Source organism: Ogataea angusta, assembly GCF_019207475.1.
Source record: "Ogataea angusta isolate 61-244 chromosome Unknown 61-244_NODE_7_length_650817_cov_90.064852, whole genome shotgun sequence".
Classification (NCBI taxonomy): Eukaryota; Fungi; Ascomycota; class Pichiomycetes; order Pichiales; family Pichiaceae; genus Ogataea; species Ogataea angusta.
The window spans coordinates 79,531-102,938 of NW_025065221.1; the positions used below are offsets into that span (position 1 = coordinate 79,531).

General features: G+C 52.9%; 13 protein-coding genes across 13 annotated transcripts; 4 read left to right on the forward strand and 9 right to left on the reverse strand.

Annotated features, from left to right (window-relative positions):
- Positions 1-110: 110 nt before the first annotated feature.
- Positions 111-2,399, reverse strand: KL928_003453 (uncharacterized protein; the record flags this gene model as incomplete). Its single annotated transcript, XM_043204042.1, has 1 exon — positions 111-2,399. One exon carries the CDS (start codon positions 2,397-2,399, stop codon positions 111-113), a length of 2,289 nt encoding a protein of 762 aa, XP_043058895.1.
- Positions 2,400-2,531: 132 nt separating this feature from the next.
- Positions 2,532-3,185, reverse strand: KL928_003454 (uncharacterized protein; the record flags this gene model as incomplete). Its single annotated transcript, XM_043204043.1, has 1 exon — positions 2,532-3,185. One exon carries the CDS (start codon positions 3,183-3,185, stop codon positions 2,532-2,534), a length of 654 nt encoding a protein of 217 aa, XP_043058896.1.
- Positions 3,186-3,577: 392 nt separating this feature from the next.
- Positions 3,578-4,699, forward strand: KL928_003455 (uncharacterized protein; the record flags this gene model as incomplete). The annotated part of the gene is made up of 1 exon (XM_043204044.1): positions 3,578-4,699. One exon carries the CDS (start codon positions 3,578-3,580, stop codon positions 4,697-4,699), a length of 1,122 nt encoding a protein of 373 aa, XP_043058897.1.
- Positions 4,700-4,707: 8 nt separating this feature from the next.
- On the reverse strand, positions 4,708-6,960 carry KL928_003456 (uncharacterized protein; the record flags this gene model as incomplete). Its single annotated transcript, XM_043204045.1, has 1 exon — positions 4,708-6,960. One exon carries the CDS (start codon positions 6,958-6,960, stop codon positions 4,708-4,710), a length of 2,253 nt encoding a protein of 750 aa, XP_043058898.1.
- Positions 6,961-7,012: 52 nt separating this feature from the next.
- KL928_003457 (uncharacterized protein) lies at positions 7,013-9,937 on the reverse strand (the record flags this gene model as incomplete). The annotated part of the gene is made up of 1 exon (XM_043204046.1): positions 7,013-9,937. The coding sequence occupies one exon, from the start codon at positions 9,935-9,937 to the stop codon at positions 7,013-7,015; it is 2,925 nt and encodes a 974-aa protein (XP_043058899.1).
- Positions 9,938-9,985: 48 nt separating this feature from the next.
- Positions 9,986-11,152, reverse strand: KL928_003458 (uncharacterized protein; the record flags this gene model as incomplete). Its single annotated transcript, XM_043204047.1, has 1 exon — positions 9,986-11,152. The coding sequence occupies one exon, from the start codon at positions 11,150-11,152 to the stop codon at positions 9,986-9,988; it is 1,167 nt and encodes a 388-aa protein (XP_043058900.1).
- Positions 11,153-11,211: 59 nt separating this feature from the next.
- On the reverse strand, positions 11,212-14,445 carry KL928_003459 (uncharacterized protein; the record flags this gene model as incomplete). The annotated part of the gene is made up of 1 exon (XM_043204048.1): positions 11,212-14,445. The coding sequence occupies one exon, from the start codon at positions 14,443-14,445 to the stop codon at positions 11,212-11,214; it is 3,234 nt and encodes a 1,077-aa protein (XP_043058901.1).
- A 108-nt stretch (positions 14,446-14,553) lies between these two features.
- KL928_003460 (uncharacterized protein) lies at positions 14,554-16,653 on the forward strand (the record flags this gene model as incomplete). The annotated part of the gene is made up of 1 exon (XM_043204050.1): positions 14,554-16,653. The coding sequence occupies one exon, from the start codon at positions 14,554-14,556 to the stop codon at positions 16,651-16,653; it is 2,100 nt and encodes a 699-aa protein (XP_043058902.1).
- Positions 16,654-16,710: 57 nt separating this feature from the next.
- On the forward strand, positions 16,711-17,355 carry KL928_003461 (uncharacterized protein; the record flags this gene model as incomplete). Its single annotated transcript, XM_043204051.1, has 1 exon — positions 16,711-17,355. One exon carries the CDS (start codon positions 16,711-16,713, stop codon positions 17,353-17,355), a length of 645 nt encoding a protein of 214 aa, XP_043058903.1.
- A 54-nt stretch (positions 17,356-17,409) lies between these two features.
- KL928_003462 (uncharacterized protein) lies at positions 17,410-18,543 on the forward strand (the record flags this gene model as incomplete). The annotated part of the gene is made up of 1 exon (XM_043204052.1): positions 17,410-18,543. The coding sequence occupies one exon, from the start codon at positions 17,410-17,412 to the stop codon at positions 18,541-18,543; it is 1,134 nt and encodes a 377-aa protein (XP_043058904.1).
- Positions 18,544-18,592: 49 nt separating this feature from the next.
- KL928_003463 (uncharacterized protein) lies at positions 18,593-20,008 on the reverse strand (the record flags this gene model as incomplete). The annotated part of the gene is made up of 1 exon (XM_043204053.1): positions 18,593-20,008. One exon carries the CDS (start codon positions 20,006-20,008, stop codon positions 18,593-18,595), a length of 1,416 nt encoding a protein of 471 aa, XP_043058905.1.
- Positions 20,009-20,310: 302 nt separating this feature from the next.
- Positions 20,311-21,186, reverse strand: KL928_003464 (uncharacterized protein; the record flags this gene model as incomplete). The annotated part of the gene is made up of 2 exons (XM_043204054.1): positions 20,311-20,976; positions 21,067-21,186. The coding sequence occupies 2 exons, from the start codon at positions 21,184-21,186 to the stop codon at positions 20,311-20,313; spliced, it is 786 nt and encodes a 261-aa protein (XP_043058906.1).
- A 71-nt stretch (positions 21,187-21,257) lies between these two features.
- KL928_003465 (uncharacterized protein) lies at positions 21,258-23,167 on the reverse strand (the record flags this gene model as incomplete). Its single annotated transcript, XM_043204055.1, has 2 exons — positions 21,258-22,924; positions 23,119-23,167. 2 exons carry the CDS (start codon positions 23,165-23,167, stop codon positions 21,258-21,260), a joined length of 1,716 nt encoding a protein of 571 aa, XP_043058907.1.
- Between the last annotated feature and the right edge of the window lie 241 nt (positions 23,168-23,408).

Below are 23,408 nucleotides of genomic sequence, written 5' to 3' on the forward strand. Positions count from 1 at the left end.
AGCGAAAGTAACAGAATCCAGGGTTCTTTTTTAGCGCATGGGAGATTTATATCCCGAATCCCCTTTTGTGGGAACACAACACATCTATAAACCAACGTCTATTGTTATTTTTACTCATCCAGATCCAGCGTGACGTACGGCTGCGGCTTGCGGCCGACCAATGCAAGCAGATTATGGCGCACTTTCGATGCCAAGTTCACCATCAATGCAAACACCTTCTCGTCCGTGGCCGAGACGAAGGGATCGCCGTGTTCCAGCCGGTGAAGGTGGAGCTCGAACTTGATCAGGTCCTTGCGACATATGATGCCCGCCATCTTGCCACCGTCCTCGACGATAACGAGCTTTGGGCCCAGTTTCATAAAAATATTCACCAGCGTGTTGAAGGAGCTGTTGATGTTGACCCGGTAGTACTGGGTATCAACAAACCGCTCGAACGAGAGGACGTCCTGCTGGTCTTGGAGAATTGTCGCCGAGAAACTCACCGGTGTGTCCAGCGGTATCTCCAGATGGCGTAGCTGTTTATGATAGTTGAGCCCTGCCAGCAGCTGCGACCGTTTGATGATGCCTGTCACCACAGACCCATTTTCAGCAACGACCGGGTAGCTCTGGAAACTCGTTTCGGCGAGAACGTGCTCAACGTCGCGGTACGTGTATCCAGAAACCGGAAGCACAACAACCTGGTCAGTCATACAGTCCGATATGCTATGCGGGCCGAAATCGTGCTCTTCCTTTGGGTCCAGAAATGGGATGCCGTTGAATTTGATCATCTGGTCTGCAATGCCTCCAAAGCCGGTACCCCAGCGGTCATTGATGATCTTGGTCACCCCAACAACAATCATTGTGGGCACAATGTACTTGATTGCGCCGGTGAGCTCGAACATTATGACAACCACTGCGAGAGTCAGGTGTGTGATCCCGCTGAGCGCGGCTGCCGCGCCAAGAAACGCGTACGTGCCAGAGATGATGCACTTGCCGGAGTCTGCATCTACACACGGACTGAACGTTTCCATGAGCAGGCCTATTGCTCGGCCAAAAGTGGCACCGGCAGCCATGGACGGGACAAATATACCGCACGGAACCTTGCACCCGTACGACACCACCACCAGCACCACGCGCAAAACGGTGGCATAGAGCAGGCTGACGAAAAACCTCAGCTTTGAGCCCCAATGCTGGTCGATTTTGCACAGAGAGTGGTCAAACTCTCCGCCGCACTCGTGGAACAGAATTTGCATTCCTTCGGTCATTTCCAGTCGCAGAAACTCGTTGAAATAGCCAATGGCCGATGTCAGCAAACACAGGATCATAACCTCTCTTATAGCATAGTTGGAGAGGTACTTCTGTCTAAAGGCCACCCATTTGATATTGAATTTTGCAACGAGAATTCCGTAGACACCTCCAAATATTCCCAGGACGACAAATACCGGGATCTCAAAATATTTCCAGTCTGAGTCATATTTCACCTCGAACAGCACGATCTGGCCCGTCCGGAACGGGTTCATCGCCGACAGCGTTCCGGTAGCAATTAATGCACAGTAGTAGCTCTTCCAGAGCGTGGACAATTTAAAGTTGGAGCTGATTTCCTCGATGGAAAATAGCACGCCTCCAATAGGTGACGCAAAAGCCACGGCAACGCCAGCAGCCGAGCCGGCCGTCAGAAACTGCGACAGCGAGACGTACGATCGGCTAAACCGTTTGAACAGCTTTGGTATCACGTTGCCCACGCACGCAGCATAGTGAACACTGGGGCCTTCCTTACCCACGCTCAGGCCAGACGCAATCACGAGCGGAAGAGCGATCGACTTGATGATGAGCGTCGGCCATCCAAGAAACCCGTCCATTACAAATCCAGAGACAATGCATTTGACCTCTGAGATGCCCGATCCAGCTGCTGTAGGCGCGAAAGCTTTGCAGAGAAGAGCTGCGATACTGCCGAACGCGACAGAAATTATAATGAATATGAGGTACTGGAGAAACGAGTTGCCGGACCACGATTGCCACTTGGAACACCTTCCTTCCTCGCTCCAGCAGCAGGATTCCTTGTTGAGATAGAGATTTGACTGGCAATATCCCGTTTTAAAATTTCCAAGCCATTCTGTGATGATGTTGATGGCTGCTGCGATCAGGCCGATGCACACGCCCATGAGCGTGAGAGCGAGCCAATTCTGGACCGAGGTGACAAACTTCGTCCTGATGGTGTTCCACCTGTCCGTGGAAGAGTTCTGGCCGCGTGTTCTGGGACGGATGGCTTCGTAGTACTTTTTGTTTTCGACGAGCGCTTCCTGGACCCAATCGACAGTATGGAACTCCTTAAACCGCTTGACCGGTTTCTGGGTCCTGGCCGACACCTCAAAAGAGCTTCGCCAGGACGACGACCCTGCGGAAGACGACAGACGATCCATTACCAAAAGACTAGAAAGACATAAGTGAGAAAAAATTAGTTTGATATGGAGGAGAATATTCTATTACTAGAGATCCAACTGGATGCTAATTTTCTGCGCTGTTTGTGACTTTATACAATCGTGTCCCTCTAATCAGCCAACAACCAAAGTGGACTCGTCGGAGAATTCGTATTCTGGAATTTCAAGGTTCAATGGAGCAGGGCCCTTTCTGATTCTGCCCGAGATGTCGTAGTGGGAACCGTGGCATGGACAGAACCATCCGCCAAAGTCGCCGGACTCTCCAATAGGAACGCAACCCAAGTGGGTGCAGATACCGAGCATGATCAGCCACTCTGGGTTCTTCACTCTGTCCGAGTCCTTCTGCGGGTCTCTCAGAGAGGAGATGTCCACCTCGTTGGCCTCGGCGATCTCTGCCTGGGTTCTGTGTCTGATGAAGACAGGCTTACCCTGCCATTTGACAACGACGTTCTTTCCCTCCGGAATGGCGTTCAGCTTGACCTCGACCTTGGCCATGGCCAGCACATCGGCAGATGCCGACATGGTGGTCAAGAACGCCTCGACGGTCGACTTGGCGGCAGCAGCAGAGAGCAGTCCGTACGAGCCCACCATGAAGTAGGTGTAAACTCTAGATTTGTCATTGGTTCCTTTGGATTTGTTGAGGTAGTGGGAGAAGTCTGGGGAATCGTAGGTAGATTTGAGAGCGGCAGTGGTGGAAGACAGAGCTCTAGCCTGGGAGGCCAATCCCATGTTAGCTCTAAGGCCTCTAACAAAAGATCTCGACAACATTGGCGACTTGTGCTTACTGTTGAAAACTTTTAAATTGTTTTTCTTGTAAAATCCACTGCGGTGCGTCCCGGCGAGCGTGCGTAGAGGAAAAAAAATACCGTGGAAATTATAGGCCGGCCTTATTGTAATTACAATTAATTGCTCGTGATTGGTTGGCTGGGGAAAAACGGCATTGCTAGTTTGCGCCAAAATGTCCCGACCCCCTTTTTGAGCAGACAACGCCCGAGTAGCGTAATGGTTAACGCGTTTGACTTCTAATCAAAAGATTCCGGGTTCGACTCCCGGCTTGGGTGCGTGCTCTTTTTTTTCTGCCCAAAAATCCTGTTTATTACTTCTCCCTTTTTACTTGGTCAATTTTGGTTGCGTAGTTGCTCCCTATTAATTTACAGAATATGGAACACGAGCCAGACACATACAACAACCTCAGAACGCTGGAAAAGGCCATTTGCAGCTGGCGGGAACAGCAGCATGAGTGCAAGGAAACACGCTGTGAGCTTCTAATCCAGGAGTTGGAGCTTGAAAAGGCCAAGAGCGCCAGGTTCGTGGCTTTTGGAGAAGCGCAACTGCTAGTCAACGGCGTCGCCGTGGACCAAAGCCATATAGGAGACTTGGTATTTAATGTCAATACGGGTACAGAGATAGTTGAGAAGACCATTATTACGTTCCGCTCAGAATGCTTACTTCCTCATGGATGGCAACTTACGCCAGATTTCAGCGTTGGATGTTTTCTCATAGCAGCAGACGACGACACGTCACAAATATTCGTGTCGATGTCGGCCAACGGACTGCTGGACGCCAGCGGGATGGAAAAATGCAGGACAGAGGTTCTGTACGACACAGACACCACCATTTGCGAAAAGCAAATCACCGCAAACTGCCTCAAGCTGGATATCTCAAGCACGACCAAAGTCAAGTTGCGAGACGACCCTGTATACCGGCTGTTCAATTCGCAGTTGTTCAAATTGCATGTCAACATTCAAAACTCGATAGCGGTACAGAAATATCATCCCGGCAACATTCTGCTGCGCACTGCGCTGATTTCGAACTTCTCGAGCTTTCTGAACTTCGTCCTTGGCGCAATCACGTTTGGGTACTTCCGCAGAACAACCACACTGCTCACAGCCGTGACGACGCTGTCCATGTTTTTGGCGTCGCTTTTGCTCACCGCCGTCATCGTCCTGCTTCACATCGACGCACACAGCATGTTCCAGCAGTTTGCCACGTCGTTCAGGTACTTTTTCTACTGGTGGATCGTCGTTATTGTGCATTGTCTAATATCGATGGCCATCTGTGTCTACTTCAACATGGCAAATGAAAAATACGTCATCAGCCGCGCCGTGAGCGGAAAACACACGTTGGTGGACGACCGCGGAACGGTCGAGTTTGTTGTCTACTTCCAGACGACCTCGATCGTCCTCGTTCTCGCCCTCTTTACCATTTCGCTGTTTAGAGCCAAGCAAAGACTGAGCAATTTCCTCAATCTCACGCTGAAAAGCCGCGACATCCAGCAATAACAGGCCGGTCAGTGTCTCTTGACCACTCCCGAAGCGTCGGCCTTCGCCAGAATGTACTTCTTGTACGCATAGATGTCGCCGTCGAACCGCTTGACCGTTCCGTCCTCGCTGACCCAAATCTCGTTGCACACGCTGTTGATCATCGCGACGTCGTGCGACACCATCAGCACTCCGCCCTTGAAGTTCTTCAGCGCGTCGCTCAGCGCGTCCAGTCCAGACGTGTCGAGATGGTTCGAAGGCTCGTCCAGAATCAGAATATGGGGCGTGTTGAGACACAGCGAGGCAAAGGCCACTCTGGACTTCTGTCCTCCGGACAGCGACTCCATTTTCTGCAAAGACAGCGAGCCCGTGATTCCAAACGACCCCAGATGTCTTCTGTACTCCTCGTCGGTCTTGCCAGGGAACTTGGTGCTCAGCCAGCTAACAGCGCTCAGGTTCAGGTCCATCTGGTCGACGTGGTGCTGCGCAAAGTAGCCGATCCGCAGCCGCGAGTTTCTGGTCACAGACCCTTGGAGCGGCGTGTTGTCGCCCATGAGGATCTTCAGCAGCGTCGTTTTACCGCACCCGTTGGCTCCAACAAGCGCGATTCTCGAGTCCAGTTGCACGTCCAGGTCGACATCCGACAGGAGCAGTTTTTCGGGGTCGTAGCCGAACGAGACACCGCTCAGCTGCAGAATCGGCGGCTGGATCTTGTCTGGCTCCGGGAACTTGAACGTGATCTGCTTCTCCTCTTGCGGCGGCTCCAGCACAGGCAGCTTCTCGAGCTTTTTGATTCGCGACTGCGCCTCGGACGACTTCGCAGCGTTGTACCGGAACTTGTCGATGAACGCCTGCAGATGCTGTCTGTACTGCATCTGGTTCTCGTACTCGCGCTTCAGGTTCTTGAGCCGCTCCTCCCTGGTGTTGTAGAACGAGTCGAAGTTCGCGCCTCGGTAGTAATCCAGTCTCTCAGAGTGCTGGTGAATTATATCGGTGGCCACCTCGTTCAGGAACGCACGGTCGTGAGAAACAACCAGCACAGTCGCAGGGTACGTTTGCAGATAATGGGCCAGGTACGTGCTCGAAGGCACGTCCAGCATGTTGGTGGGCTCGTCCAGAAGCAGCAGGTCCGGCTTGCAGAAAAGCGCTCTAGCCAACGACAACCGCATCCGCCATCCTCCGGAGAACGTGTTGGTTGGCTGCTGCTGTGCCTCCTCGCTGAATCCCAGGCCGTACAAAATCGACGCGGCACGGCCCTCGGCACGGTCGCTCTCCATCTCGCTCAGCTTCTCGTGCACCTCCTCGAGCCGCTCGGCCAGGTCGTTCTGCTCGTTGTCGAGCTTTTTCGCCTCGAGCGACTCCGGCTCGAACTCGGCCTTGAGCCTGTCGATCTCTGAGATCCGCTCGTCTATCTTGGCCTGCTCGTGCAAAAGCTGTTTCCGCCAAACGTCGGCGTCCAGCACAGACTGCAGCGCCGTGGTCTCGTCTCCGCGCAGCTCCTGCTCCACGTGCAAGATGGTGATGTGTTTGGGGATGTTCAGCTCTCTGCGCGAAAGAGCACGCAGCAACGTCGATTTACCGATACCGTTCTGTCCGACCAGACCATAGCGACGGCCGTACGCCAGAGTGAGCGAGGCGTCGGAAAGAATCCGTTTTCCTGCTCCCACGTACAGATCGAAGTTCTCGACCTTGATGTCCTTGGATTTGCCCGCCCCAGCGCCGAAATCAATAGGATTCACCTTGAGGAAGAACGAGTCGTAGTCGTCCTTGGTCTGCTCGTTGAGCAGCTTGGACGCTTCGTACTGGACAAACTTGTTGGCGCGCTTGGCCACCTTCTTGGCGATCTTTGCCTCGGCCTTCTGCAGCTTCTTCTTGTCCACACGCGTCTCCATATTTCTGCCGGTATGTGCAATATCAGAGGTCGAGTTCAAAAGAGCCAAAGAACTGTCCAGATCACGCTGCTGGTTATGGATCAGATCCACGTCCAGCAGCCGTTTCGACGTGTCTCCCGTGACCGCCAGTTTGGCCATGTTGTCTGCCAGCTGTTTCTTGAGCGCCTCCTGCACTTTCGCCGCGAGACCGTCCACCTTGTCCGACTCTCCGCCAGCACTGACCAGGAGCTGGCTCAGAAACTGTGTTTCCTTGGGGATGTCCAATTGCTGCGCAAGAACAGAGTCCTCTGTCGCCTGGAAAAGATGGCCCAGATAGCCAATAGCGTAGTCGGTGACGACCGGGTCGATCGCCGGCACCGTCTGTCTAACCTGTAACCCAAAGTTTGACATCGGAGAAGGTGAAAAAATTAAATCAAAAAACGTGAAAAATAATTATTTCTACTTATGCCAGCAGCAGCTGCGCTTTTCTCTTGCCGGTCATCTCGTCCAGCTGCGACGTGACAGAAACCTGGACGCGGTCGAACACGCTCACCTGGCGCTCGCTGCCGTTTTTGTCTGTGAAAGTCAGCTTGTACAGGTCCTCGTCAAAATGGCTCGTCCTGATGTCTCCAAGACTTTCTAGCTTGATCAGACTCTCGACGCCGAACTTCGGCACCAAAACAACAATGCCGTTCGAAAACACCTTGATCACGTATCCCTCGTGCACGCTCTGCGTGTTCTTCATCACCTGGCCCACGTAGTACTCGATACTGGCCCGTCCAGCAAACTGCGCGTTTCTGTGTCTCTTGTTGATATTCTTCACCACCAGGTCCATCTTGGCCTTGTCTCTGTGCAGCGGGTGCAATGGCTCGTAGCCAATAGCGGCCGCAAGCTGTCTGTGCACCACGACGTCGCAGTACCGTCTGATTGGAGAGGTGAAGTGGGTGTAGATCTCGGTAGCAAGACCGTAATGACGGAAATCCTCGTAGCCGTAGTTGCCGGCAGAGAAGTACTCGGCGGCCATCATGCACCGCGTAGCCATAATTCTCAGCAGAGTGTTGAAATACGGGTCCTGCGGGTCCTCGCACCTGTCGAGCGAGTCTGCCAGTGCTTTCGAGCTCTCCAAAGAAATATGCATTCCTTTGCGCACGCGCAACATGTCGTTCAAGGCCTCGAAATTCGTGGCCGGCGGCGCCGCGTGCCGTCTGAGCATGGCCACCTGCGGGAACTCGTCGTAGATTTTCTTGGCCACGGAGATGTTGGCCAGAAGCATGAATTCTTCCACGAGCGAGTTGGCCTCCACGAGTTTTTTCACCTCCACCTCGCCCGGGTCGGACGTCTCGCTGTCCATGTGCACCTTCACCTCTGGCGACGCGAGGTTCAATGCGCCAGCGTCGAGTCTCTTCTGCTTGAGCTTTTTCGACAGTTGCAACAGAATCCGCATACCTTGGGTCAGCTCGTCCTGCTGGGCCGGGTCGTCCATCCGCAACTGCGCCTGCTCGTACGCAAACGCCTCCTTCGACCGAATGATCGACTTGAAGTAGTCCACGCGCACAATGTTGGCGTCCTCGTCCATTTCCCAGAGAACAGTGAACGCAAACCTGTCCACATACGGCTTCAGCGAACACAGATCCGTGCCGAGCAGCATCGGCAACATGTCGATTCTCTTGTCCACCAGGTACACCGACGTGGCTCGGGAGGCTCCCTCCTGGTCGAGCGCCGTTCCAGGCTTCACGAAATGCGTCACGTCCGCAATGTGCACGCCCACCTCGTAGTTCCCGTTGGGCAGACGCTGGGCGTGCAACGCGTCGTCGATGTCCACACAGCCCGGCGGGTCGATCGAGCACACGAGCTTCTCTCTGAGATCGCGTCTTTGCGCCAGCTGCGGGTCGCCGTTGTCGAGTTTCTCCGGCACTTTCCAGTCGTGGCCCTCCTTAGGAAGACAGTCCAAAACGTTCTTCGAGAACGGCCTGTACTCCACGTCGTGCTCCAAAAGAAGAGCCTCCTGCTCCGCGTCCTTGTCCTCGACGTCGCCCAGAACACGCACAAAATGGCCGTCCGGATACTTGGACGTCGGGCTCCACGAGTCGACGGCCACGACGATCCGCTTTCCCAGCAGCTCGCGGGCCCGTCTGGTGCGGATGCGCACCTTCGGTAGCGACCGGTCCATCAATATGACAAAACACGACTTCGCCGCGTTGCCGCCCACCTGGTCCTTGGAGGCAGAATTCGGGGCCAGCTGCCCAACATACAGTCGCCAGCTGCGTTTCACAATGCCCACGACTCGCGCGGTCGGAATCACCTTCTGGTCCTCGCCCTGCGCAGCCACCGCGTGCTCGGCAAGCAGTCGCCGCTCCTGGTCCGAAATGACCACTTCGTCCTCGTCCTCGTCGCCGACTCCGTTGCTGTTGATGGTCTCCTCGTCGACAATCTCCGTCGACGGTTTTTTCCACTTGTTTTTCGGCAACAGCTCCACCACGACGGTGTCGCCGTTGAAGCTCCGGTTCAGGTTCTCTCTGCCCAAAACCAGCAGCGGTTTCGGCATCGACGGCACGGAAATCGAGCCTTCCAAGAAATTGTACGACGAAATGTTGATTGTGCCCTGGAACAGGGTTCCGCTCTTGATTCCGCCCATCAGACGCGCAGGCGAGTAGTACTCCTGGTAGCTGATCTCTGTGAGCTGGCGCGAAAACGTCTCGTTGGACGGCAGCATGTCCTCGAGCTCGCTGTAGTTCGGTAGCAGAGAAACGTAACTGTGCAACGACATGGTTCTGATTCCCTCGTTGACGGCCTTTTCGATATTATTCTTGTCGCTAGTCAGCAACACGACCGAGAGTTTATGTTTTGCCAGGTGCTGGCTGTAGAACAATGCGCATTTTCTGATCAGTCTATCGTTGTAGTCCTGCGCAGACTCGCCTTTCTCGCGCGAAACAAACGAGTCGGTCTTGAATTCGTTGTGAAACACCACAAAACGCTTGTCGTCGTTCTTGCACAGCGCGCGCAGACGCATGTATATCGGATAGCTGCGGTTTCGCACTTCTTCCAGCACTGTTTGCGGAATAACCACGTCGTAGAACACCTTGTCGCTTTCGAGCAGATCTATAGCATTCAGAACCACGTTGGTGTCCAGAATCAAGTAGTGTCTTCCAATGCCGTTCTTGGTGATCTCCAGGGGCTCGCCGCTCAAGATAGGCTCGCTGGGCTGGCCATCAGGAGAAGGCCTGTAGTATTCCTCGCAATCGTCGCAACAGACGCTGGAGCACGGAATGTCGTCTCTCAAATAGTGCTCGCGAACAATCTTCAGGGCACCACCATTGCGGGACCGCACAAACACTTTCTGCGTGACTGCGAGTCCGTCGGCTGGACGCTGTCTTTTAACAGAGGCCATTTATTTTATGTATATAAAAAAATTGTTTTACTGAAATTTTTCTAATATTTATCGTCTTTTTTTCAGAGCTGCCTCCTTGCTCCATTTTGAGATCCACGCTTTGGAGTCCGCTCTCGGCACAAAGTAGATCCGCATCACGTTGTCGAACAACGGCACACGCGGAGTTGCCGCAGAGAGGATCGCATTGAACGTCACCTTCTTCCCGGCCTTGATCAGACCGCCGCTTTCTGTCTCCATATATGCTTCCATCTGTCTGAAATTTTTATGCTTCGGATCCTCAAAGTAGGAGTCAGGACGGTCCATTACCAACTCTATCAGCTCTCCAGGCGTAGAAAGCTCGCTCACCTCGTTGACAAAGTCAAACTCGTCTGTAGTCGGATATAGAACCATTGTTGGAATAATCAGCTGTGTCTCTATGTCCTCCGGGTCCTCCAGATGGATCTGCGTTCCTGCGGGAAGCTCTGCGGGCTCCGCACTCAAAACGCTCAGGTAACTTCGCAGGACGATGGCTTGTTTGAGATTGTTTTTCTTGCGCTCTTCCGCCTCCTCCTCCCGACGTTTCTTCTCCTCCAACTCGCGGAGCAGTCTTCGTCTGTCTTCAAGCTGCTTGTTTAGCGACTTGAAAGCAGGGGAGGTGTTGTCCAGAGAGGAGGCGTATTGGAGAATTTGCTCGGCCTCGTCGTACTTCTCGATAGCAAGAAAAGCTTTGGCAGCACGAAACAGAGCTTTGACGTTCTTAGGCTGGATCTTGAGACACTCTTTGGCATCGTTGATACATCTGCGGTAGTTCTTCAGCTCTAAATTGCAGGCTGCTCTGTTGAGGTACAGTGCTGCGTTGATCTCCTCCATGTTGCAACCGACTTCGAGTCCCTTTGTGTAATATTCCACGGCATTCTTGTACTGCTTGGCCTTGTAACAGTCGTTGCCCTGGTTCTTAAAATTCGTAGCAATCTCGTCGGGCTCTCCTTCGTACGCAAGAGCCTTTAGGGCCTCAACGTGTAAGTTTTCACCACCCGCACCGTCAGACTCATCGAGTTCTGTCATGAACAAAGGCAGTCTGTTTAGGTCGGCCATAACTTCTTCGGTGGGCTTGTTGGCAAGCTCTGCAAGCTGTGGTGGCAAGTCCGGCTCCCCTTCTTTGGGCACATACCGTCTTTTCTCCCATTCGCTAATGAGCTGGTCGGTTTTCTGGTCTAGTTCTGTGATTTCCACCATATTGGAAGAATTAAATATTTTATTTTATTTTATTTTACACCCCTATTACCAGGACAAGGTCACTCTTCTCTCCATTTACCAAACTTCTTGTAATCGTCATAAAGAGTTTTGTAGACCACTCTCGCTTGAGAGTCAAGACTCACATTGATGTAGTTCAGTTCGTTGATCGTCAAAAGATCGAAGATCACAAACATGCTGCTCTCTAGTGCTTCTTTGGTAGCAGGATCTAGTCGATAAATGAGGTAGAACTTGACGTAGTGCATGATCAACAGAGACGAGAACTTTCGCAGCTGGTATTTCATGTACGAGACGGCACTCGTTAGAGACGAGTCGGTTTCTGCATTTGTCACCGAAGAGGCTGAAATCTCACACAGGTTCCCAACCAGACGTTGGTATGCCAGTCCAGCAGAAGCATCCATTTTGAGTTTGAATAAACACTCCATTAACGGGATGAAGGACAGCGTTATCAAGTGCTGTCTGTTTGAGAATCTGAACCGTTGGAAAAGCAGAATATTCGAAAGTAGCTGACAGTTTTGAGCAAAGAGACTTTGTATCTCACCCAGAGATCCCTCGAAATCCAGGAGTTGTATCGTGACTCGGTTGATAAAAGTGATGATCAGCTCTACAGTGTACTGTGTCAGCATCCAATGTGAAGAGCTCAACGTTTGTTTGAGGATGTCTGTCACATAAATCATGTCTTTTGTGGACAGCTGCAAATCCAGAAGCTTGGAAAGTGAAGCAATCGTCAGTTTCTGGACATACTGATTTTCAGATGTCTGAACCTGTAGAAATAGACCTATCAAAGAGCACAGTTTGCTGGAATCTGCGTCGCTCTCCAAAACCCGCACCCACAGAGCAGGAATTTGCTCGGAACCAAGCTCTTGTAAGTACGTTTTTAGTGAATTGATCACTTCAGGCGAATCTCTCAAATTCAAGTACAGGGCAAGCACGTAGCTTGGGCTGTAGGTATTCTTGAGGTGGCATACCAGCGAGAAGAGCTTTGCTGAGGTATTCTCGTCACAGTTGGCGCCCAGCTGCTTGATGACCGGTTTGATGGATGGATCTGCCTCGTTGTTCCAGCTTTTCAATTCCACCAAGAAATCCAAATAACGCTTTCCTGTAGAAAGGCTCTCGATACACCTCTTGACTGTAGCGTCAAACAGCTGAGCGTTTAGTTTTCCCAGCTTGCGCTCTGCCCGCAGCAGGCACAACGTTGTTTTGAGGCTCTTGCTCTCAAGTTCTTTTTCAGCGTCGCACACAAATGCAGACCCTTGACGAAGATGCGAATCGAATATCTTTTCCGCAATTTCCATCCGTCTAGGGTCTTCGGACGAGTCCACAAATGAAATCAGAACGTCGATATTGGATTCGAGCTTGGATCTCATCGTAGGTTGACTCAAAAGCATTAATATGGAAGCCAAGGCGGCTTCAGACGGCACAGAAACCAACGCATCTAAAGCGTGTTCTCGCTGAGCGCGCGAGTAACAGTATACTGGAATCTGTTCTGTGTACTGTGCCATCTTTTCGGGATCTTCACTGAAATGATGGACGATGTAGTTGATTATTTCTCTCACGAGATTGATCTGTTCGTGCAAGACGCCGTTTGAAAGCACCTGTACCGGCTCTGTTTCGACTCTCAAATATTCTTCAACAAGAGTTCTGAGCTGCTGCTTATTGAGCATCGCATTCATGAGAACAAACCACCGTTTGAAAATCACACGCTTGAAGTCAAGGCCAGAGGTCTTATAGTGGTTGATAAATTGGTTCAATTGGGTTTCGTTGCAGTGTGATAGGTCGCGCTCGCAAAGACGAAGATACGCAAAGTAGTACTCATCGGTCTCGCCAGGTGGTAAGTCAGGCTCGACGGCGTATATCATGAGGATCATTGTGGCAAGCTTCCAATAATGAGAACCACCTTGCTTGTGATCAAGAACTCGGAGAAACAGCGGTTTGGCTTCTTGCACGGTCTGTTGCAGTGTTTTGGTGACGGCCGTGTGAGTCGATCCGGTCACACTCGAAAGAAGACATTTTGCAATTGCAGAAAGAAGAACCGAGTTCCACTCGCTATCTTTGAAAGTCTCGACATATTTGCTGACCAAGGCAGTGATTTGTTTCTGTGATAGGTCAACTATTACCTGAGCAACCCGTGTCACAAAGTCGTCGGAGATTAAAACAGACTCCTGGTTGCAGTTTTTGAGCCAGAGATCGAAAAACTCGTCGATCTCACGAGCTTTCGCGTAAACATCTAGCAGAGTAGCAAGTATACTGAATTTTTGTTCTTCAAATCCAGTGCTGGCCAGCTCAAAAATCCTGCTCGCGTAGTGAAGACCGACATCCACATTTTTGTTGATTGCAAGTTGCAAGATTTCCAGATTCAGCTCACTAGATTCAACCAAATCCGTGAGAAACTTGGTTGACAGAACCTTGTTCATTGCCACAACTCTCCGTAGCAAGTCCACTTTCACGTCCGGAAACTTCGAAACAATCTCCATATAAACTTGTTCCATATCGCTGATTGCAAGTCTCCTTGCTATCCTTTGAAAAAGGTCTGCCACCAACGACCCTTCTATTTTCTTGACGTATGCTGAATTGCAGAAGAACCCGACGTTTTCCTTAAGGTCTGCAATTGCGTCTCTTCGCAGTAGCACCTCTCTCAACATACTTTCCAGGAGCTGAGCTTCATTGGAACTCATCAGACACAACAGGCTGGGGAGACACTCGGCGCAAAAATGAGCAACGTTTTTCTTGCTGTAGTGAAGAGTGGTTGTGTTGGCCATTTTGAAAATTCGGTAAGCTAACTTGATACACGAGTCTTGCTTCGTCTTAAGTGCAAGGTCCAATAGTCTTGCAACCATTTCGACGTTCGTCTCCGAAGAAAACGCCAGTCGATGCTCATTCATCACTAGATTCACACAATCGACAAATATAACGAGAAAGGGGACGTCGTTCTCAAATTCCACATCGCTCAACATGGACACCACCAGATCATTGAATCTAATCCTATTAATGCACTTGATTCTTGTTGATTTCAAAGATTCCGTTGCATCGAATGCTAGCCAGACTTTCTGGAATAAGCCCCAAAATTCCCTGCTGCTCCTGTATTCTCGATTCTTGGCCTGCCCCAGCCGATCGCAGACTAGCTCAAAAATAAACCTCTCTTTGTCTGGAAGGGCCACTGGCTCGTCATCCTCGAGCAGTTTTTCAGAAACTGTGCAAACATCCGAGATTGGACATTTTTGATTCCTCAAGAACCTCGTGATGCCCTCCGTGGTTCGAATCTCTTTCCAGCTCATCTGAGTATCACCACCCTGAATCTCTGCTCTGAATATTTTTTTTTTACTTTTTATCACTGCCAATTTTGCAAGGTTTAAAATTTTGATTGTTTATTTAGCTTCTCTACAATGTCACTTATAAAAACGAATGGGACGACCCAACTCGCTGAGCCGGAAGACTTGGACTTTGAGATTGAAATTGACCCACAGACGCAATTGCCGGTCACTAAACTGCCCTATGATGACGCACCCATTGCTAAAAGCGATCTCAGCTGGCTGAAGAATGGACGGACTCTGCAGTTCTCGCTGGACAAGGCACACGACAATGGAATGCTGTTCTTGGCGTCCCGAGACGAAAACAAGATGGAGCCGCTGAACGACCGCGAGCGGAAGCTATATCCGTTTGGAATACCGTCAAACATAGACACCTCTGAGGAGTACGTCAAGTTCCTCACCAAAACGTACCGCACTTTTGAGCCACTACTGACAAACCAAGCATACAAACATTTCAGCGACGATGACGAAGACATGACGTTTGGTGTGCTGAGCAAAATTCAAGAGAACCGGAGAGAGAAAAAACAGATGTTACAATCCATTATCACAGCCATGGTAGAGAACCTTAAGAGCTTGGTCTCGATTAAATCCAAACTCGATCCTAATTTCGAGGAAACTTTCATTTTCAACTATGAGGAGATTCTCAACGTTCTCAATTTGCTGAATGCTGTGCATTTCTCCAACGAGGAAGAAAGAATCGCCTTACTTTCTGTCTGGATAAACCGCGCCGATATACAGCCAGACGACGAGCTTTTCGAAGAGGTGATGAGCTTTGAGCACCCTTACAAAAACTTTCTGTTCTGGTCCACGTACATGAAGAAACTTCTGCTCCGTGGGTTTTTCAAAGAGGCCTTGGAAGCGCTGGGCAAGAGCAACTGGGCCAATTTGAAACATGAAGATGCTAATTTGTTCAACGTGCTGATCGATTTCAAGAACCTTTTGGAGTCCTACGATATGCTCAGATTTTCTGCCGACTCTAAGGAGTTTCTGATCTGGAAACAAATGATGGTCGAGCTGCGCGAGAGAGTCAAGTCGCTGAGTTTCTCCGAGGCTGGACTGGCTTCAGAGGTGTCTGAACTTATCACCATCATGTCCGGATCATCAAATAGCATACTAGAGGCCTCCAGCACATGGTATGAAGCACTCTATGCACACTATCTCTACCAGCTGCCGTCCATGGAGCTTCTCGATGAGTATCTCCAGGTGTCAATTGATAAATACCCGCCTGAAACCACTCAGTCCTGGGAAACCATGTGTATTGAGCTTTTGCAAGGAAAGTATCTTTCTGTGATCAGCTCGATCGAGTTGCTTGACAAGTCGATCGCTACGTTTGTGGTGGTTCTCATGGCCTCTGCTGGTCTTTTGAAAGCATACTTGTCTGTTGTGTCGTTCACGGAAGCGTCCCTTACTACGACCATCGACCAGATGCTGGAGGACTTATCTTTCTCATATCTGACGCACCGCCAACTGTTTCCAATTGGTATTGGAATCTTGATCCTTATCAACAACTCCAACTCCAGAGAAATCGTTTCCGAGCTTCTCCCCAGATACCACATCACGAGCAATGATGATCTGGAGTGGTGTCTATCGATCTGCGCCAAGCTGAGGCTACATCAAACAGCTGTGAAAATATACAAGATCCAGGGTGCAAGACTGGCTACAATAGGGTATCTATACGAGGCTCTATACTGCTACACTGAGGCGGGGGACTACACGCGACTGACTAAGCTGGCATGGGAGATATTTGGGAAACTACTTGTTGGCGAGCTGGAAGACGAGACCTTGATAACCAAAATGCGGTCCAACGAGATTTCGGAGCCTGCTCTGCGACAAGCACTAAGTCCGCTGGCTATTCTGGACGAGTTTCTACAAAAGACAGATCAACCAAATTTCAGACTTCTTTTCCAGCTGCTAAATTTCAGGTATCTGCCCAAACACTACAAAATGTCGCTAGTGATCCTGATAGAGCCGTACTTGGAGAAGAGAGTGCTAAAGACCGAGGAGCTGGTGGAGCTTATCAAGGTTCTGAACGAGTTTGAGAAGGAGGCAGACGACGAGACGCTCGCGGCGGCCCAGAAGCTTTGTTCGCGGCAAGTGCCGAATTTCGACCTGAAACGGGAACTTCTTTCTGTGCGCAAAAAAATCGGCCATGAAATGAGTTTGAATTTTTTATAGATAAGCGAAAAATTAAACTTCAACGTTTATTTATTTTTATACAGCCAACACTTAATCATGTCGCAGTACGAAAATGTCATCATGCTGCCGCAGACCAACCAGCTGAAGTGTCTGTACACGATCATCCGTGACAGAAATACCCGTAGAGGAGACTTCATCTTCTACTCTGATAGAATTATCCGACTGTTGGTGGAAGAAGGTCTTAATCAGCTGCCGATCGAGTCCTGCCAGGTTCAGACTCCTCTGGGAGTATCCTACGACGGCCACAAGTTCCTGGGCAAGATATGCGGGGTGTCCATCATCCGGGCTGGAGAGAGCATGGAACAGGGTCTCAGAGACTGCTGTCGGTCTGTGAGATTGGGCAAGATTTTAATTCAGAGGGACGAGGAAACGGCCACTCCAAAACTCTTCTACGTCAAGCTTCCGGAGGACATTCCGGAGAGATACGTGTTTTTGCTGGACCCGCTGCTTGCCACTGGTGGCTCTGCGTCGATGGCCGTGGACGTGTTGCTGCAGAAAGGCGTGAAAGAGGAACGGATCCTGTTTCTCAACGTGCTGGCCAGTCCGGAGGGAATCGAGGTGTTCAAGAAAAAATTCCCGAAAATCAAGGTCATCACCGGAATGATCGACCAGGCTCTGGATGAGAAGAAGTTTGTTGTTCCTGGTCTGGGAGACTTTGGCGATAGATACTACTGTATCTGAATATACTACTGATAATTATTTTTTTATATACCATTTTTTTTTTACGTTTATTTCATGGAGTCCATCTACAACCAGCCGATTGTCATAGACAACGGCTCTGGGACGATCCGTGCAGGCTTTGCGGGCGACGAGAAGCCCAAGATCAACCACTCGAACCTCGTCGGCCGGCCCAAGTACAACAAGATCATGCCCTCGGCCATCTCGCAGACAGACACATTTATAGGGGCGCGCGCACAGCAGCTTCGCGGGCTGCTGAAGCTGAAATACCCGCTGGCCAACGGCATTGTCAACGACTGGGAGGCGCTCGAGCTTGTGTGGAGCGACGTGGTGCAGCAGTTGGAGGCCAAGACCGACCAGCATCCGCTTTTGGTGAGCGAGCACCCTCTGAACCCTAGCAAGAACAGAGACCGGCTGGCGGAGCTGGTTTTCGAAACGTTCAACTTTCCTGCGCTGTACGTGGCGATGCCGGCGGTTTTGTCGCTGTACTCCTCGGGACGGACCACGGGCACGGTGCTGGACTCTGGCGACGGAGTCACCACGGTGGTGCCGATCTACGAGGGCTTTTCGATTCCGGGCACCATCAAACGGCTCAATTTTGGCGGCCGAGACATCACGCGGCTTGTGCAGGGCGAGCTGATGAAGAACGGGTACTTCCTATCGACCTCGTCCGAGTTTGAGCTCGTGCGAAGCCTGAAAGAACGGCTGTGTCACGTGAACCCGAAACCGGCGGACCAGCACGCCAAGGGGCCTGCTGTTGCCGAGGAGCGCAGGGAGTTCCCGCTGCCGGACGGCAAGATGGTGCGGGTTGGCGGGCAGACGCTGTGGGCGCCGACGGAGCTGTACTTCCAGCCAGAGAAGTTTGGCGTCGAGGAGGTGCCGGTGCACCGCGCGGTGGTGAACTCTGTGCGGAAGACCAACTACGACCTGCGGCCGCGGCTGTTTGAGAACATCATCTTGGCGGGCGGGTCGACGATGTTCAGGAACTACGGCGTGCGGCTGCTGGAGGAGATGAAGCTGGAGGACCCTGAGCTGCAGCTGAAAATATACGCGTCGCCAGAACGACGCGCGAGCTGTTTTGTCGGCGGGTCGATTTTGGCGAGTCTGAGCGTGTTCAGGCAGATGTGGGTGTCGAAAGCGGAGTACGAGGAGAACCCGCAGCTGGTGCACCATAACAGCGAAAAACGATAGAATGGAAAATAAATCTAATATACATACGCTACATTACATGGCCGCAGCCTCAATCGTCATGGTGGATCTTGCAGATGTCGATGCCGAAGATCTCGTTTGCCGAGTACCGCGAGGAGGAGCCGGTCTTGCGTTTCTTGACCGGCCCCAAGGGCGAGCCGTACACGGTGTCCTCCTCTGCTCCGCGGCCGGCGCTGGGCGAGGTGTAGAAGTCGTCGAGATAGGACGGCGAGGTCCACAGCTTCTTGGTGCTTGACAGGTTAGGCGTCTTGAGCACGCTCGTGGGCGAGCGGAACTTCGACAGCAGCAGCTGGTCGTACTGGTACTGCGACTTGTGCAGCGTGTTGAGCGAGCTGTTCTGCTTCGGGGTGAGCGGTTCGAGCAGCGGTCCTGTTTCGCCGGACTTGATCGGCGAGAGCTCGAGCGTGGACTTGCAGCTGAACGAGGACGTGAACGGCAGCGAGCGGGCCGCGAAGATGGGCCCGCCGGGCGACTCCTGCAAAAAAGACTGCTCGGGCGACATTTGGGACTCTCTGAAGACAATATTCTCGCCCGTGGCCGAGGCCTTCCACGCCGACGACGGGGCCGCGAGCTCCGGGATGGAGCCCAGAAGGCCAGCGGCGGGTTGGCGGTCGAAGTCCAGATGGTACGGGTCGGTGTTGGCCCGTTTGAGCGGCAGCTCGGGCGACTGCGGGTGACGGTGCGACGTCTGCGGCGTGTACGATAGCGACTTGGCGGCTGGCTGCGCGTGGGAGTCTCTGGAGCGCTTGAGCTTCCCGGCAGCCATCATTTTTTCGAAGTTCTTGATGTGGCAGAACTGGTACTCGTACCCGTCCACGATTTTCCAGAAATGGCCCTTGCCGTCCTTGGACTTCTCTGTCTTGGCAAACGACTTGTTGAGCGAGAGGTTGTGGCGGATGGAGTTCTGCCAGCCCACCTCGCCTTTTTTGTAGTACCTGAAGTTGTCCGAGATCCACTGGTATATTTGCGACAGCGTGAGTTTGCGTTCCGGCGCGCGCAGAATGGCCATGCCGATCAGAGAGGCGTACGAAAACGGCGGTTTCTCGTGTGAGTCGAAGATCACGGGCGGCATGTCCTCCGGGTCGGGTATCTCGATGTTCTGCGGGCCCTTGAGCCGCCTGGTCTTGTTTGGGGCGCGGCTTTTGGCAGCACCCTCGGGCTGCGCAAACTTGGGCGGCGGCGGCGGAGACGAGTGCAGCTTGCGTTTTCTGGAGTAGCCGGGCTCCTCGTAGTCGTCGTCGTCGTCGTATTCGTCGTCGTCGGCTCCGCGGGTCACCTGCGGCGACGAGAACTCTGGCGACAGCAGGCCGTTTGTGCGGAGGGTGGAGCGCGTGTCGTGGGGCTTGACGGGGCCGTGTCTGACGACGGAGTGCGGAGGCGTTTTCAGCTCGAAGGACTTGTTGACGGGACTGATGATCGTTGCTGGCGGCAAAAGCTCCTGTTTCATCGTGGAAGAGCTGTTGGCTAAGGAACAAAGAAAGACCAGGTGGATTTTAAAGGGAAATAATTTTGGTGCGGACGCGTTCGCGGCGTGTATTGTTTTCCTGTTGCCGGTTGCGACTCACAATGGCAACCAAGACGCGGTGCGAGGTGTGGCGTGTTTCACATTACAGGAGAACAGCCAGCAAGCGTGCGGTCTGCCGGCGACAGGTCACTAACGCACGCTATTGTCCGCATGGAAAACGCGGGCATTGTTGGGGCGGCCGGGCCCCTCGCTGTCAGAACGGTGTTTGAAACTGCTACATAAAATCAGTCCAGCAGGCTCTGCAGAATTTCCACGATTTTCTCCGGCTCCGTCGAGCTCTCGATGCTGCCCACAACAATGCCGTCGACAAAAACGGTCGGCGTCACGTGCACGCCCACCGTGCGGTGGTATCTGGTGAAATACTTGATGTCCTTCTGCAGCTGGTTCTGGCCGCCCTCCGGGACAGCAACCTGCTCCCACAGCTTTTCCGTGTCGACGTTGTCGAGGTGCTGTGCGGCGAGGTCGATCGCGGTGGCGAGAACCTGCTTCTTGGTCTTGTCGTACGAAAGAGAGTCGGTCATGATGTTGTCCCAGAGCACGCCGGAGAACTTCCAGAACTGGTCCGGATACACCTTGGCGACGGCAAGAGCAACCTCGTGGTACGCGCCGGAGCCAACGTAGTGCCATGGCTGGATGACGTTCATGAAGACAAAGCTGAACTTGTCCAGGAGACTTTTTTTCTCCAGCAACGGAACCACCTCGGCGGTGATCTTGCGGAACAGCTTGCCCGAGAAGGGACAATTGTAGTCCAGGTACAGCTGGACGGTGTGCTTGAGGCCGCTGGAGAGGCCAGCAGGGCCGTTGTAGACGTGAGACTTGGCGTATCTAGGAGCAATTGCCATTGTGGCGGTGGAAAAGAAGTAAACCAGACAGCTAAATTTATTAATTTGCTACGCCGTGCAGAGGTGTGGCGTCCGGGCACCGATGCCCGTCACAGACGGGAAAGCCTGATACGCTCTGCAACCGCGCAGATAACGCACGCCGCCCTGCCTGGCGTCGCTGACTGCCACCGCCGCCGAGCTCCTGTGTTTTCCCCACGCAGCCCTCGCACCGTATCGGGCCAAGGCGCAGATCGCTTTATCTAGCCGCGCTGTTGGCATGTCGTCGCGGAAAAAACGTGGTCGTGCGCGGCCCGAGAAAAAAAAATTGACGTCTATAAGATAAGTGGAATTCAATCTTTCCGTTTAGATCTTGCGCAGCGATGGACCAGTACAGCGACAAGTACCATCCGGACTTTGTCCCGGGCACGATCAACGTCCTGGTGCACCAGATAGACCACGGCCGGGTCACTGCGGCAGACCAGTCGTCCACAGTCAAGACCACCAAGGACGGCATCGTTCTTCATCCACAGCCGTCGGACTCGCCCAACGACCCGCTCAACTGGGGGTTCTGGACCAAGGCGTACCAGTTTGCGCTGCTGGCGTTCATTACCGGTTTCACGGCAGCCACGTCGAACGACGCCGGCTCGACCCAGGACGCCCTGAACGAGCTGTACGGCATCTCGTACGACTCGATGAACACCGGCGCCGGCGTGCTCTTTGCGTCGATCGGGCTCACCACGGTGTTTCTCGGGCCTGCCTCGTCGCTCTACGGCCGCAAAATCGGCTACGTGATCTGTATCGTGCTCGGTCTCGTCGGCGCGGTGTGGTTTGCTCTGTCGAAAGACACCAGCGACACCATCTGGTCGCAGCTGTTTGTTGGGGCGTCTGAGGCCTGCGCAGAGGCCCAGGTGCAGCTCTCGCTGTCCGACATGTATTTTTCGCACCAGCTCGGCGGTGTTCTGACCGTCTACATCCTGGCTACCTCTGTCGGGACGTATCTGGGGCCTTTGATTGCCGGCTTCATTGTCCAGTACACCACGTTCCGGTGGGTGGGCTGGATCGCCGTGATCATCTCGGGCGTGCTGCTGGCGGTGATGTTTCTGACGCAGTACGAAACGTACTTCGACAGACACCGCTACATCGGGCAGATCGACTCCAGCGAAAAACGGGAGAAACTGGACGAAAAAAATGCAGACTCGCACTCGGGCGACCGCTCCGACGTGATCGAGGTCGCGGGCGTGTACGGCACGGGCGCGGGCGAGCCGCGGCGGCCGTACTGGAAACGCGTGCAGCTGATCACGCCGTCGGCGTCGCTTGTCGGGCTCGGCGCCAAGCAGTACCTGCAGCGGCTCGTGCTCATGCTGCGCGTGTTCTGGTTCCCGCCCGTGCTGCTGTCGGGGCTGCTTTGGGGGCTGCAGGACGCTTTTCTCACGTTCTACCTCACCACAGAGGACGATCTGTACTACGACGAGCCGTGGAGCTACTCCGATACCGGCGTCGCGCTGATGAACCTGCCGTGCGTCATCGGCGCACTGATCGGGTGTCTGTACGCGGGCTACTTCTCGGACTGGTTTGTGATCTGGAAAGCCAAGCGCAACGGCGGCATCCAGGAGGCCGAGTTCCGGCTCTGGTTCTTGTTCCCGGCAGCCATCATCTCGCCGCTCGGCCTGCTGCTCTTCGGCCTCGGCACAGACAGACTCTGGAGCTGGAAAGTCACCTACACCGTCGGACTGGGCTTTATCGGGTTCGGTTTCGCCACGGCCGGCGACATCGCCATGGGCTACCTCATGGACGCGTACCCGGAAATGATTCTGGAGGGAATGCTGGGCGTGGCGTTCATCAACAACATGATCGGGTGCATTTTCACGTTTGCGTGCTCGCCGCTGATCGACGCGCTCGGCACGGTCCGCACGTACGTCATGCTGGCCATCATCGACTTCGGCACGTTCGCGTTCATCATCCCGTTCCTGCTGTACGGAAAACAAATGAGACGCTGGACAAAGAAGTACTACCTCAGCTACGTGGAGCTGCGCGACGCGGAAAGAAACTAGGCCCGCGCTTACGTAATCAAAACACTTATTCTAAGTCACTGTTCCCCAACGTTGTCCCCGTACTGGCGACCCGGCGCTGCCCAGCGGCGAGTACGCCTCCACGGCAATGCCTTTCTGCTTGCAGCAGCTTCTCCAGGTCTGTCTTGGACAGGTTAAACACGCCCAGGGCAGGGCCTTTGTCCTTGGGCAGCTGTAGGACCAGTTCCCATGTTTTGACACAACAGAGGTGTACGTGTCATTCAGAGACGACTGCCGCCATCCGAGGACGATTGAAGGGATAGGGGCGCCGGTGTTGAGCTTTTGGGTCTTTGGAGAAAGAGAGGCCTTTAAAATTTATTTACGCTAAAAATATGCCTGGCGAAAAAAAATAAAAAAGGGAGACAAAAACGATAACGATCGCTGTGGAGTCAGTCCCAATGGGGCAACTCTAATCACCCTAAAATAATATAA